The sequence below is a fragment of the Impatiens glandulifera genome, chromosome 4, assembly GCF_907164915.1.
Source record: "Impatiens glandulifera chromosome 4, dImpGla2.1, whole genome shotgun sequence".
Classification (NCBI taxonomy): domain Eukaryota; kingdom Viridiplantae; phylum Streptophyta; class Magnoliopsida; order Ericales; family Balsaminaceae; genus Impatiens; species Impatiens glandulifera.
In genome coordinates, this window is record NC_061865.1 from 59,510,018 (window position 1) to 59,524,741 (window position 14,724).

Here is a 14,724-nt window from a genome sequence, read left to right on the forward strand (position 1 = left end):
ATCAGAACTCCAATTGGAGGAATGATGATTTGTCAAACAATGGTAATCTATTTGTTAATATTGAGTGGTTTTAGTTTTTTGGTATATCAATGCAAGTGATGAAGAAACTGACAGGGACATCAGAACTCCATTCGGAGAAATGATGATTTGTCAATGGGAATCTCTTTGATGCATAGTAATATTATTTTGAAAATAGGTTTTTGATATCAAAATAAAACTCTAATACTTTCACAATGAAACTCTTAACTAAACAGGTTCTTCAACAAATATGACTGTATTTAAACAAGTTGACCCAACTGTAATTTTCTTATATCCTCTTGTCTTCATATTTTATTATATTGTATCATGTTCTTTTAACAATATGATGTTGCTGATATTGATATTTATCTATTTAAAAGTTATTTCTTACTCTTAGTGATGATTCATCTTTTAGTTTTGTTTGCCTGTTCTGTCTTTGTGATGTTATTTGTATGATAAAGAGCAATAATTGGGTCTTTCAAAAGTTGAGTCAATATTTTATTTAATGAATCTATAACTAAATTTACTCATTAACCTCATCCAAATTTCACAAAGAAGAGCAATGCTAACTATAATTTCTGTGTTGAATATATAAATATAATACCTTGTGATATATTTAATTAATATATAAATAGGTTATGGTATTCAGATTTGTATTCTAAGTTTAATTTTTTGTTTTATATTTTGAGAATCATTTTTATTATCTTTTTGTCCTAGTATAATGGTTGATTCCTCATTTATGTGACCAATTTGTTAGAAAAAATAATAAATATCATTTCATCCTTTTTAAAATATTTCATTTGGTGAAAGTGTATATATGTTAAATAATTGATCATCCTAGCCATATGCTTGTTTTGTGATGGTAGATAATCAATGATATTCATTTTCAAATAATAGGAGTGCTGTCATCTTGATGTATTATTAGGATATATAATACAAATTATGTTTCCATTGTATTTATGAGATGATGTATTTATGATTTCAATCCCCTATGATGGTATTAATTCAAAAACTGAGGATTATGTTCTCACTAATTAATGTTTCTTTTCTGGGTTTGTTATTCCTGTTTTCTGAATTGTATAATGTTGTATCTTTGCATGTGATGATATCTTTAGCAAATAGTATGAGCACTCCAATGGAAGAAATGACTTATGGAAGAAAATAAGAATCTCCTGATGCATTTGATTTCTAGATTCTGTTTGTTTATATTGAATTGAATGTGCGAGTGATGATGAAATAGACATGGAAATTAGAACTCCTTATGGAGGTATGATAATTTGTCAATTAATGGGAATTTCTCTGATTTACAAAACCCTTGTTTCTTATGTTAGATCTTATGTTTTGTAGTTTAATCTCATGTTTTTATGGGTTTTTAAATATTTATGCAAGTGATGAAGAAAACAGACAGGGACATCAGAACTCATTAGGAGGTATGATGATTTGTCAAACAATGGAAATCTCTTTGATGCATAAAACATCTATCTTTTTATTTTGCAGTATTTTTTTGTTTTTTTGCGATATTAGTGTAAGTGATGATAAACCAGACAGGGACATCAGAACTCCATTGGAGGGATGATGATTTGTCATAAAAATGGGAAATTATCTGATGCACTAAATTATGTTTTCCTAGGTAATCATAATAACATTTGAATGTATGTTTATATTCAATTTTAATCAATCTTCAGTAAGAATTTGTTATGTGGATCATAATTTGAAATGTCTAATGATGCATTGAATGTATTATCAGATTTAATTTGAAATGGCTACCCTCTGAGGCTCCGTGTATAAGCACTGCTAAACTTTGAAATCAATTATTTTTGTGAATGATTTGACATTTTCTCAATCCAATTAATATAAATCATTCTCTCTAATGATGGTTTGAATATTTTTAATTGTATTCTTATCTCTGCAATGAAATGACTTACAAAGCTCTGGTTAAAACTTTCTCCAATGAATGTTTGTTTTTGGTTTGATTTTTTGTTGACTCCATTTTACAATGTGTTGTTTTTGCAAGTGAGGATATCTTTAGCAAATAGTATGAGTACTTCTGATGGAGGAAATGACTTGTGCAATAGAAAATCAGAATCTCTGATGCATGTGATTTAACCCAATTCTGTTTGTTCTTTAAGGATTTGATATGTATCTGCTATTTGTTTAATTAAATGGAGTTTGTGCAAGTGATTATGAAACAGGCAGGGACATTAGAACTCTATTCTGAGATATGATGATTTGTCAATTAATGGGAATCTCTCTGATGCATAAGCAAAATTTCTAGTTGTTTTGGGACATTAGTTCAAGTGATGATGAAAAGACATGGACATCAGAACTCCTTTAAGAGTTTATGATATAATATTGTATCATGATCCTTAAATAATATGAAATTGTTGAAATTGATGTTTATTTTATTGAATTTTTATTTTGAAGTTCTTATTATGAAATGTTGAATCTTTTCTTAGTCTATGTCTTTGTGATTATAGTTGTGTTATAAGGATTAATTTTACACGAAATTTCACAAAGTGTGAGGGGATATCAAAATGCTGTTTAGAAATTTAGAGTACTATTGTTATATTTTGATAAATTATTATTAATTTTATTATCTCCCTTACAATAATGGTGGAGTCCTCATTTATGAGTAAGCATCCTTTTGAAAAAAAAAAAAATATATAATAATGAATAATTTCACTTTTTCTTCAAAATTTTGTTTTGAAAGTGTAAATTGGAAAAAATATCTATATTTATTGAATTTATTAATATTTGTTTTTTTTTAAAGATGGGGACCATTTCAGTTTTTGCATGTTTTGTGAAGCAGATAATTAATGCTATTCATTTTTTAAACAATAATAGTACTGTCCTCTTGTATTATTTATTAAGTTGTTGATATACATATTTTATCAGGGTTATAAAATATATAATTAAAAATTATTTAGATCAAGATTATATATATTAAATTAAAATATTACTATAATTGGATAATCATTATAATAATAAGTAACTAGTGAATTTTATTATAAATTTTTAATATATACACATATTTTTCTCTCCTTTGATCATATAATTTTTCAAACAACAATTTTATGTTACCAAACAATTTGTTACAATAAATTATAAATTACAACTTATACTTATTTGTGACAATGCTAAAGTGTTGAGAATTGTATACTTTATATCTATAAACCAAATGTTCGAGGCTATTAACTTTTAAAATAAATAAAACAAAACTAATAAAATTATTTATAAATTTACATGAAGATGATGAGATTGAAGCTGTTGGTTAGGTTCTCACACTTGGTTGATTATTATCCACTAGTGGTTTGAGTTGTCACTATTATAAGATATTTATTACTCTTCAAATTTAAAATTGTATTCTTTATTTATTATAATATATTCAGATTTTATGCATAATTTTAATACAATGTGTTAAATTAGAGTTTTTTTTTTATTCATAATCAAATTGTTTTCATTTGAAACATAGGATTGACTTAACATAACTTATCTAAAAAAGACCTGATAATTTATTGAGATCTGTGTTATTATTTCTTATTCATCCATTCATTTTGTCAATCACAAATAAACAAGTATGTATCTGAATTACTAAACATATCAGATAAAGTTTGAATTACTGCCCATTAATAACATGATCAAAGTAAACATAAAAAACCCAACTCTAAAAATCTGGGTTAATCCATAAAAAACCAGAAACATTAAATCTTCTTCTTCTTCACAAAATAAACCCTAACTATTCACATTTTCATTATTAAATAAACTCTATCAAAAGAAAACAAACCTTCAAGAATCATATCAATAATAACAATAATTGATATTAATTTAATCCTATTACAATGAAGATCAAGATAAGCCTCTTCAAATAAATCAACACAACTTCAATTCTTCATGTTTGCTGCCGACATATCCGCCATTAATTACCAAATCTCCCCCAAAACTTGCATTTTTATTATCTGATCCAATTGAAACCTTGTTGTTCTTCATTGAAATCTCACCGGCCGCCGCCAGTTTTAGAAGATCAGATTCATCTAAACCCTTTGTAGGTCCAATACTACATCTTTCTACCCCATGTTTCGCCAATGCATCCTTGAATTTCTTAATCTGAATCAAGAAATCATGAATCATGAATCAAAACCCATAACCCAAAATCAAGAATCATGAATCATAGATCAAAACCCAGAACCCACAATCAAGAATCATAAATCAAACCCAATAACCTAGAATCCAATTAGGATCATGAATCCAAACCCAGAATCCAGAATCATTAATCATAGATCAAAACCCAGAACCCAGAATCAAGAATCATGAATCATAGATCAAAACCCAGAACCCAGAATCAAGAATCATGAATTATAGATTAGAACACATAACCCAGAATCCAAATAGAATCATAAACAAGAATTATGGTTCTTATTACTTACGGTTGCATTAGTACAGCTGAAGCTACAAAGTTTCCCTTCTGAACCTCTATAGAATCTGAAGAAGGGAAGAACATGTATATGGAGACTATAACACATTTTCTTCAGTTCTTCATAGTTTACTTTCAAGATATTGAATCAGGATTCATCTCAGCCAGTTGACAGATCTGATTAATAAATTCAGTCAATATTCTGAAAAAAAATTAAACATTTTTCAATCAGATTAAGAAATCATATATACCTTTGGATGTAAAGCCTTACAACCACCGCAACCAGGGGAATAGAAATCAACTATAACCAATCTATCACCAGCATTCAACAAAGAATCAACAAGTTCTTGAGCTGAATGAATCTCAATCATATTAGGTGTACAAGTTTTCTCCCACCATCTCATAAATTTGCTTATACCAATTGAAGATTGCGCCTGTTAAAACAAACAACAGATCAATAATTTCCAATCATGACAGAAAACATATAGATATTTATTCATCAATTAGGTCAAGAACCTGAACAGAGAAGTTTCTCGAACCCTTTTGATCTGAAATTGATATGGGTTTTCCAAGAAAATCATTACTTGAGTGAACAGAACCATTAGAAGGATAGAATCTATGAACACCTCTGTAATCGTTTTCTCTAACGATACCCTCATGATACCCAGAAACTAAAAGACCTTGTTTGAACGAAACAGCCATTGATTTCACCCAAATTGAGATTCTTCTTGCATCAAACGATAAATTTCCTTTCAAATAGATCCAGAAATTCAGAAAACGAAAACCTAGATTGATGTTTTCAAATAAAAACCTAAAATTGAACTCTGATTAGGATATTGTATGGATAAATTAGGATTTTGAGAGATGGGTATTGAGAAATAGAGAGATAGAGAGAGAAGATTTGAAGGGTTTCTTTGAAGCTTCAATGAAGACGACGACCGACGAAGGAAGAAGAAGAAGAAAACGAATAAAAATAAAAGGGAAAAAGGAAAAAGGAAAAGGGAAGAGTGGGACCAGATATTGTGGATAAATAGTTATCCAGAATCAATTTAAAATATATAAAATATTCGGATAATCTTATTCCTTGTTTGAAATCAAATTCAAGATTATCATTGAATTAGTATTAAGGTTTTGACTATTATTTTATTTTAATTAATTTGAGTTTTTATAAGAAAGATAATATTTTATTAAGAAGATAAAACAAATATTAATAATGATTTTATCTGAAAATAATTCATAAACCAAACAGGTTATTTTTTGAATATTGAGGATAGATAGGGTTGGTGACGTGTATTTTACCTTTATATGGGAATTATTTTTACTTTTTTTTGTTTTATTGAAAATTTGATATTTTTTATTAATTAATTTCTAATATTAAATATTCGATTTTTTTTTAGAAAAATGTTTATTTAATACAATTTTCTTTTATTTAGTTAAATTATAATTTATTCTTGAGAAGAAGTAGTCGGTTGTATTTTAATATTTTTAATCTAGAATATTTCAATTATAAATACATGTTTCACGTTTTATTTTATTTAAACAACTAGTTTGGTTTTTATTTTATTTTTTTAACAATCCATTGACTATTAGTTGGGTTAATAATTTAGAGTAGGTGAGATAAAAAAATATTAATATATAATGATAATTTTTTTAAGATTTAAATTATTAATAAGTGATGTGATTGAAATAGTGAATAAAATTATGTTTAATTATAATTTTTTTATATTAAATTAGACTTAAAAGATATATATAAATTTAATTTTATAAATTATAATATAAAAACATAACATCAAGCTCATAGATCTAAATAATTCTCTGACATACGTAACCCGGATTTTAAATGAATATCAGAAAACATAATATTAACATTACTATGAATAAACATCAAATGATTACCATCATTAAAAGTTTGACAATTTCTCTCTAATTATACTATCCAAAATAAATGTTCGATAAAACACGTAACTAATATAACCTTATATTTCATTTTATATATACATTCGGTTCAATTTGAATCAATTAAAGATAAAAAACAAAATATTCTCATTTTTAGTTGAGGTTAGAGTGCCTCGTTTTATTTTTCATCACTCACTCAGATTTGAATTGATGTTACTTTTTGTTATACACGGCATCCTATTTAACTAAATCGATTAGTTCGTCTCAGTTTTTTATAATTCAAATAATATTTGCAATCATTGGTTGGTCGTTTGTTAATCATACTCATCGATCATCGATTGTGTTGATAATCGTTCCTCGAATCCGTATTCGTCTTTTTTAGCAGTTAAAAGAAAAAAATAATCAGGTCTAAAATTATTTTTCAATAAAGAATTACTATATTTGATATTTCATATAAATGACCTCTTATCCAATGATTTGTATGAATTTTTCAATATTTCGATTGTATATGTAGATGGTTCAATTTTTACTTTGCACTATCTTTTTAAACGTTGTTTATCGACTCTAACTAAAGATAATTTTAACTACCGTTCAAAAATTTTTGTAGAGATTTTTCTAATGTCGTTTCAGTAGTTCGTTCAACTTACTCTATTTCAACACTCATCATTCAATAACTTAAACGAGTTTGTCTTTGAAAAAACCTTCAACAGATTGCACGATGACGATGGTTGAATCTTCAATTAAAAAAAAGTATTTGTTTAAATTGTTTAAATAATTTGATATATAAATAATAAATAATTATTTTTTTAATTTTATAAAATATTATTCTTATATTATTTACTAATTAATTTCTTATATAAATAAAATAATAATAATAAACAAACAAAACAAAATGAAATAAAACTACAAATTCATCCCATACTTTAATATTTTATATAGGATATGGGTATGAAATTTATGGATCATAAACCTGTGGACGTGAGAAAGAGAGCCCATGGTTTTGTACTTCTAGTCCTCTTTAGGCCTTGTTTGTTTAATTCATTATCAAATATTCAATAGATTAAGAATTCTAAATGATTTATTTTTTCAAAATTAGCTATTATCTCAATAAATGAAAATATTTTTCTTTGGGCCTAATAATAATAAGACATTTTTGTGGGTCCAATATCTAATCCAGCCTTAATAACCGGACCATATTTTTTTAACAAATTTGAAAAAGGTAAAAAGTAATTGTTAAAGAAACAAATCATTATTTTTTAGCATATTTTTATTATCACAGTTTCACCATATATTAATGTTAGCTAATTTGATAAATGCAATGATGTCAATAAGTATTAATGGTTGAAATTTTGAGAATAATATAAATACTCTTGTCAGTTGAGTTGTCTTAGTGTTATTTATAATTAAATAATACATTTTATTTGAAAAAAAAATAATTATTTCAAATTATTTAATTTGTTTAATTATTACAATGTATTTTAATATTTAAAATTTAAATTTAATAAAATAAAATTAAAAGTATTTTAGTTAATAAAATAAATTATTTAATTATTAAAATAATGAAGATATATAATATAGAGAAAATTATATAAAAATTAGATGAAATAAATCCTAAGAACCCATAAAAGGTTAATTTGAAATAAGTTTAAAATATATAAAAATAAAAAGTTGTATTTATCTAATTAAAATTAAGAAAAATGTTACGAATTTGATTCTTGTTTAAAAATACCTTAACTAGAGGTAATCACATTTTATATTCATTAATTATTTCGAGGTTAATTAGGAACTTCACTCGTTTAAATAAAAGATAAATGGTCAATATGAATTAAGTTTAAACAAAAATATCAATTTAATTGCATAAATTATTTTAAAATAATTTAATTAAAATTTATAAAAAAATAAAATATAAAAAAAAAGTTATAACTATCTAAATAATTAATTTGTTATAAATAGGTAATTCTTCCACTAATTTAAATAGGGAAACAGATTTGAAACAAATAAAAAAAATTATGAATACATATTACAACCATTATTAGAATACGATCAAATTATTGATTCATAAGTTGGATAGATAATAAAAGCATTTCAATTCAACATGTCATTATTAGGTACAAATATTTAATTAATTAATTAAATTATTAAAATATTTATTTATTATCACTATCGCTTTCAATGAGTCCATGACAGTGATTTGTATTTAAAGAACAAACAATAATAATAAATTGTAATTAAGAATCTATTTTATAATATAATATCTTAAAAAATTGTGATTTGAATGATTTACTAAAGTTTATGGCACAATTATATCTATTAGATTATAAAATTACAAGTATAATGTAACTTAGTGATTCAATTATTTGAATTTTAAGTAGAAATTATATTGCATTTAAAAGAAATATTATATGAAATGTTTGTTCTAACTTAATTTTATTTATAAATAAATAAATTTATCATGAGTATAACATGTTATATGTATTTGTTTGATATTTAGCTTTATTTGATTTGAGGAGTATAATTGTGATTATATTATGACTTTTTTAAAATATAATTTTTCGAATTCATTTACTGAAATTATTATTATGAAAATATAAAGTAATTAAAAATTGTAGACCCTAAGCCTAGCCATGAGGAATAGGTGTACAGTTTCACACCACCATTAATGGAATATTTAATTAGTTGGAATAGTTTTGATAAGACATTTATTTATTTTTTTAGTGGGATTTAAATGCTTCTAATATTTCTTTTTCTTTTTCTTTTTTTTTCATTTGTAATTATTTATTCCAATATTCAAACACCTGTTAAATACTTTTTTGTTTCATAATAATGTTTTATTATTACTATTGTAAAAATTTATATTTGAATTGATTCATTGGATGATGAGAATATAATATAACATAGTTTTCATATTTTTATTGTATTTTATTTTAATGAAATTAAGGATGTGTCACACCAATTATCCTCTATTAACTTTTATTTTGAATTATGTTAATTTTGTTCAGATTGTAAAATAATAGATTATATATTATTTTAATTATTAAATTAGTTAATTTATTAATAAAAATATTAAAATATCTTAATTTTATTAAATTTAAATTTGAAATACAAACAAATATTTGTATCCAACAATATTCGTTTAAATAAAACTAAAAAATATTAAAATATCCAAATCATCATAAAAAAAATATTTTTAATCAAATTGTTAAAATGAGACTCATTATTGAAAACAATTACATTTTTTTAAAATTTTATAATTTGGGTCTATGGTTAAAGTTATACAAAACGTTATTTTATCTTAACGACTTAAAACACCGTTATATTATTATCCACGTAAAATTTAGAAATAAATAAAAGTTTCATGTAATTAATTTAACTACAAAATTTTAAAATATAGGTACTCAAAACTTCGTTCAGTAATTAAATTAGTTAAATATTTTATTTATTTATTTAATTATAAATATCATATAAGTTAATGTCGTTTGAAACCGTTATTTTTTATAACTTTAACCCTAAAAGTTAAAAAGAAACATATGAAATTTCAATTGCCCCAATATTTTACAAAATATCATTTACTAACATTAATTATTATTATAATCTGAAGGGATAAATTAATTCCATTAAAGTCATCGTGGTGTAAGAATGATGTAAAAAAATTGGTGGAATCTCAAAATTAAATTAGATATGAATAAAATTAGTTAATTACTATCATTAGAAACTAATTAAGTAGCTTTCAAAATTAGCTGCCTCAGTGTCATAACATTAATCCTTATCAGTTTAGTTAGGCATAAAAGATAATATCTTTTTTCAGTTTTACATTTTAAATAATAAATAAATCAAATGTGGGAATCCCCACTTTCAGTTTCCTATTCTTTCATCATCCTCTCCACGTGTCCCAATTTTATTTGTAGAAGACTTTAATACTTAATTAACACAGTTATTTATCCTTTAATTGAGGGTAAATTTGTCAATTATTTTTAATTAATTATATTTCATATTGGTTCATTTGATATGGTTGAACCAATAAGAGGGAATGAACCATCTATCTCTATTTAATTATTTAAAAAGACTAGAAGATGTATTTGAATCAGTATAATAGAGAGTTTAAAATATTTCAATTTGGATAAAAGAAATTAATTAAGTATAATTTTAAAATTTTATCCACTTTTTTTGTTTTGTTTTGTTTCAACAAATATCCAACTTCATTTATAACAATTAATATTATTTAAATAGATCAATACTAACCTAGAAGAGTAGAAGAAGTCTAGGCTGTGAATAGACTATTCTAAATGAAAGAGTAAGAAGATTATAACTTAAACTAATATTAAAATATGTTTAGGAAAAATTCAAAAGAAAGCTTAGTTAAAACAAATATTTGAAAACAAAAAAATGGGCTTACTTGTTAGGTTATAACTTATATATGCAAGGATATTTTTTTTAGATGCGTATCACAAAACGCATTGGTTCAAGTTGGGATTGCACCTGAGCCGACTCTAAATAACAAAATATAAATACCAAAATTGAAATAAAAAAAAACATGAGAACAATTACTAGAAAATGTATAAATTGAAGAGAATATAAACGCTCAAACATGATCGTCACAACAACAAAATAAGCTAGAATTGCACAATAAATAATTTAGTGAGCGAGAAGGAGAATCATAAATTGAAACACAACAGGAGCCTAAGTACTAATTCGAACGAATTCAGGAATTTGAGTTAAGAATTGGCTTAAAAGAAATTAGGTAGATTTAAAAATGGAAAAAAGCTCGCTTAGACGTATGTACTTGTACAACTAGCTCACTTAGACGTATGTACTAATAAAAGATCATTTAAACATATGTACTATCAAAAATTGGCTCATTTAGCCTCTTTTAATAACCATGGTTAACTTTTATTTTTAAATTTATATATTTACTAATTAAATATTAATATATTTTCTCTCTCTTTCTTTTTCATTAATTAAACTAAGTAATTTATTTTATTTTTAAATTTTTTATTATTTTAATATTAATTTCTCTTTTATATTTCATCTTTTTTTTATTAGTTTTCATTTCTCATATTTCTTAAATTCTCATTTTTTTTTTAAATTTAACAACTTTTTTATAAATTTTATTTTTTATAAATTTTATGTTTCACTGTAATATTTTTTTGAAGGTTTTTTTTTATTTAATTTAATATAATAAAAATGAAAAAGGTTTTTTTTATTTAATTTAATATAAATAAAAATGAAATTAATAATTTTTTATTTAATTTTTATTCATGACTTGTATTAGTAGTAAAAGAATTGTTTTGTCTAATATTTGATTATTACTCTTTTAGTGTTTGATGAATGTGTTTTTATTATTATTCAATTCTTAAATTCTTAATTAATTTATTTTTTTGTTGAATGACTTTTTTTATTAAAAGAATTTTGATTGTTATATTCAATTATTGGGATCAAACAATTTTAAAATAATTAATAATTAATGTGAATATAAAAAATATATATATAAAAAAGAAATATAAAGTTAAAATAATTAAGGATGAATGCGTATATATAAAATAAAATTAAAATAATTAATCATAAATAATCATATAAAAATAATAAAAAATTATAAAAAAGATAAAAATAGATAATTCATTTATTAGTAATAAATAAAATAATAAATGAATAAGAAAGGGAGAGAAAATATATTAATATTTAATTAATAAATATATAAATTTAAAAATAAAAGTTAACCATGGTTATTAAAAGAGGCGAAATGAGCCAATTTTTGATAGTACGTACGTTTTTATGACTTTTTATTAGTACATACGTTTAAGTGAGCTAGTTGTACAAGTACATACGTCTAAGTGGGTTTTTTTCCTTTAAAAATATAATAGAAAATTATAGATAAAACTAGTAAATAAAGGTAGGTTTTGCCCATTTTTTAATAATTAGAAAACAAAATAGTGAATTAAATTAAATAATTAAGAAATTATGATCATACACGTTTCTATGATTTATACAGAAAAAAAAAAACAAAATCCATTCGAACCCTAACCTGAATCCGCTCCTAGATTCAAACACCACCGAATAACAAATCTACACCAACCCAAACTTCGGGTTCCTTTATAGATCTAAAACAATAACTCCGACCTATCAACAAACAAGAGAGTCTCATAAATATTTCATGAAAGAATATTTGATCCAGTGAATGACTAGATCCAAACCACGACAATCAACATGTTATTTCATTAACTAAGAAAACTAATATTTTGGATAAGTTAAATAAAATTAACTCTAAACAAGAAAAATGAAGTCAAATGAAAAATGTCAACAAAAAAAAGATAAACATATAATGAAACTCTATCTACTACCATAAAGACTTAAAAGAGGTGAAGACCCTAAGAAACAGGGAAGAAGTAACCCTAATAATTAAGGGTAAATTATAACTCTTTTTTTTAATCTAAATGTTGATAAATCTAAAAAGTCTTATCAAAATTCAGCTCAATGTGAACATGAACAGTTAAAGAATAAGGAGATTATGGTAATTGTTAAGGATAGGTTGTATTTAGTCCGTATTTTCAAAATCTATTTATTAGATAAAAAAAAAAAGAGTGCTAAAAACTGTCTTTCTAGTTCCTTAAGATCCACGTCTCTCTCCCACACACACAAGACACAAAACACAGACACATACATTGTTTTCTATATAAAGAGATCTTCTCTCTTAATACATGTTCTTGCGATTTCATCAAAAACCCATTTCAAAACTAATGGAAAACATCAATTCATCAATTGGAAAAGAAGAAGATCTGATGGATTTGCCGGCGGGATTCCGATTCTATCCATCTGATGAAGAACTAATCACACACTACTTATCAAAGAAAGTTCTTGACAGCAATTACTCAGCCATTGCAATCGGAGAAGTCGATCTTAACAAAGTTGAACCATGGGATTTACCAAGTAAGTGTTTTTTTTTTTGAAAACCCAATTCTAGATTACAAGATGTGATCTTTATTGAAGATACTTGTTTGATTTGGTTATAGGTCAAGCTAAAATGGGTGAAAAAGAATGGTACTTTTTCTGTCTAAGGGATAAGAAGTATCCAACTGGATTAAGAACAAACAGAGCTACTTCAAAAGGATATTGGAAAGCTACCGGAAAAGACAGAGAGATTTTCCGGGGGAAATTTCCGGTAGGGATGAAGAAAACCCTAGTTTTTTACTTGGGTAGAGCTCCTAAAGGAGAGAAAACTAATTGGATTATGCATGAATATCGTCTGGAAGGAAGTTATTATCTTCAAAATCTCCCAAGAACTGCTAGGGTAATTTCAATTCTTTCTCTCTATCCAATTCTTTCATATGATTTGAATGAATTTTGATAAAAATTGAATCTTTGGTTTGCAGAATGAATGGGTAATTTGCAGGATTTTTCAAAAAAACTCCGGCGAGAAGAAAGTCTTTGTCTCCGGTTTAACGCCGGTGGCGATGAATTCAATTCTACCGCCGTTGACGGAATCATCATCGTCTCCATATGGATACGAATCCACTACCCATGACGTGTCCTGCTTCTCCACCATGAATCAAATAGAAATCAAAGATTATTCAATCAATCATCTTTCTCCATTTTACAACTCGATGAATCCGATCCTAGATAGTCAGAATCAATACCCAGATCCTAATTTCATACAAGATCAACCCTTTTTGATGAATTTGGCGGATAGGTATGATGATCCGATGATGAATATTAAAACAGAGATGTTGAATTGGGAAACTGGTCGGCCGGCGGGATTAGGCGGTGGAGAAATGGGTTCCGGCGGTCTATGGGATTTTTAAGAGTTGGATTGAAGAAAAAGTCAAAAAGATTGGTTAATCTATTTATATTTTATTATTTTTGTTTGTAATTATTTGTTTATAAGCAAATTGGTATAGTGGTGAAGAAGTTGGGATAGTTTTATAAATTTTATTAAAAATATATAATGTATTAGGTTAATTTAGTGTAGTGAAGGTGGGGGATTGTAAAGGGTGCAAATTATATAAGTCTTGGAAAGTTCTAACACTTTTTATATTATGGTTGGTTTATTAATAAAATTTTGAGATTTAGATTAGTAATTGTTAGTTTCTTCTTGCTTGTTTTTGTTAAATATATATTAAATAATAATTGACGACATTTCATTTTGTATCGAGTGTTCATGATTTTTTTTTAAACTTTTTTTGTGGGAGTAACCTCAAACTAATTTTGGGTGGATTGTACTTATATTTATTAATATTTGTTTGAATATTGGAAATTAAATAATCTCAAAATCACGAATTTTACTCAAAAGAATTATTTTTAATGACAAGATTAAGTGTTTTCACTTTAGGTTCATTTTTCATTGAAAATACATTCATTAAAGTGAAATGTATGACTATTAACTCGTGGGTTCATATTGATTTTGGTGT

General features: G+C 24.9%; 2 protein-coding genes and 5 non-coding genes across 7 annotated transcripts; 6 read left to right on the forward strand and 1 right to left on the reverse strand.

Moving 5' to 3' along the window:
- Nucleotides 1-88: 88 nt before the first annotated feature.
- Nucleotides 89-175, forward strand: LOC124937150. Its single transcript, XR_007099261.1, has one exon. It is a non-coding gene; the product is annotated as a small nucleolar RNA R44/J54/Z268 family (small nucleolar RNA).
- A 1,061-nt stretch (nt 176-1,236) lies between these two features.
- On the forward strand, nt 1,237-1,327 carry LOC124937162. The gene has a single exon (XR_007099272.1). It is a non-coding gene; the product is annotated as a small nucleolar RNA R44/J54/Z268 family (small nucleolar RNA).
- Nucleotides 1,328-1,399: 72 nt separating this feature from the next.
- Nucleotides 1,400-1,490, forward strand: LOC124937156. Its single transcript, XR_007099267.1, has one exon. It is a non-coding gene; the product is annotated as a small nucleolar RNA R44/J54/Z268 family (small nucleolar RNA).
- Nucleotides 1,491-1,540: 50 nt separating this feature from the next.
- LOC124937157 lies at nt 1,541-1,631 on the forward strand. Its single transcript, XR_007099268.1, has one exon. It is a non-coding gene; the product is annotated as a small nucleolar RNA R44/J54/Z268 family (small nucleolar RNA).
- Nucleotides 1,632-2,188: 557 nt separating this feature from the next.
- Nucleotides 2,189-2,279, forward strand: LOC124937155. The gene has a single exon (XR_007099266.1). It is a non-coding gene; the product is annotated as a small nucleolar RNA R44/J54/Z268 family (small nucleolar RNA).
- A 1,402-nt stretch (nt 2,280-3,681) lies between these two features.
- On the reverse strand, nt 3,682-5,400 carry LOC124935714 (thioredoxin-like 1-2, chloroplastic). The gene is given in 5 exon segments (XM_047476133.1): nt 3,682-4,122; nt 4,443-4,576; nt 4,579-4,606; nt 4,681-4,863; nt 4,946-5,400. Coding segments are annotated over 5 exon segments (765 nt in total). The 5' UTR covers nt 5,132-5,400; the 3' UTR covers nt 3,682-3,888.
- A 7,597-nt stretch (nt 5,401-12,997) lies between these two features.
- LOC124934170 (NAC domain-containing protein 92-like) lies at nt 12,998-14,394 on the forward strand. The gene is made up of 3 exons (XM_047474652.1): nt 12,998-13,246; nt 13,330-13,607; nt 13,690-14,394. The coding sequence occupies exons 1-3, from the start codon at nt 13,018-13,020 to the stop codon at nt 14,116-14,118; spliced, it is 936 nt and encodes a 311-aa protein (XP_047330608.1). The 5' UTR covers nt 12,998-13,017; the 3' UTR covers nt 14,119-14,394.
- The last annotated feature ends 330 nt before the right edge of the window (nt 14,395-14,724 follow it).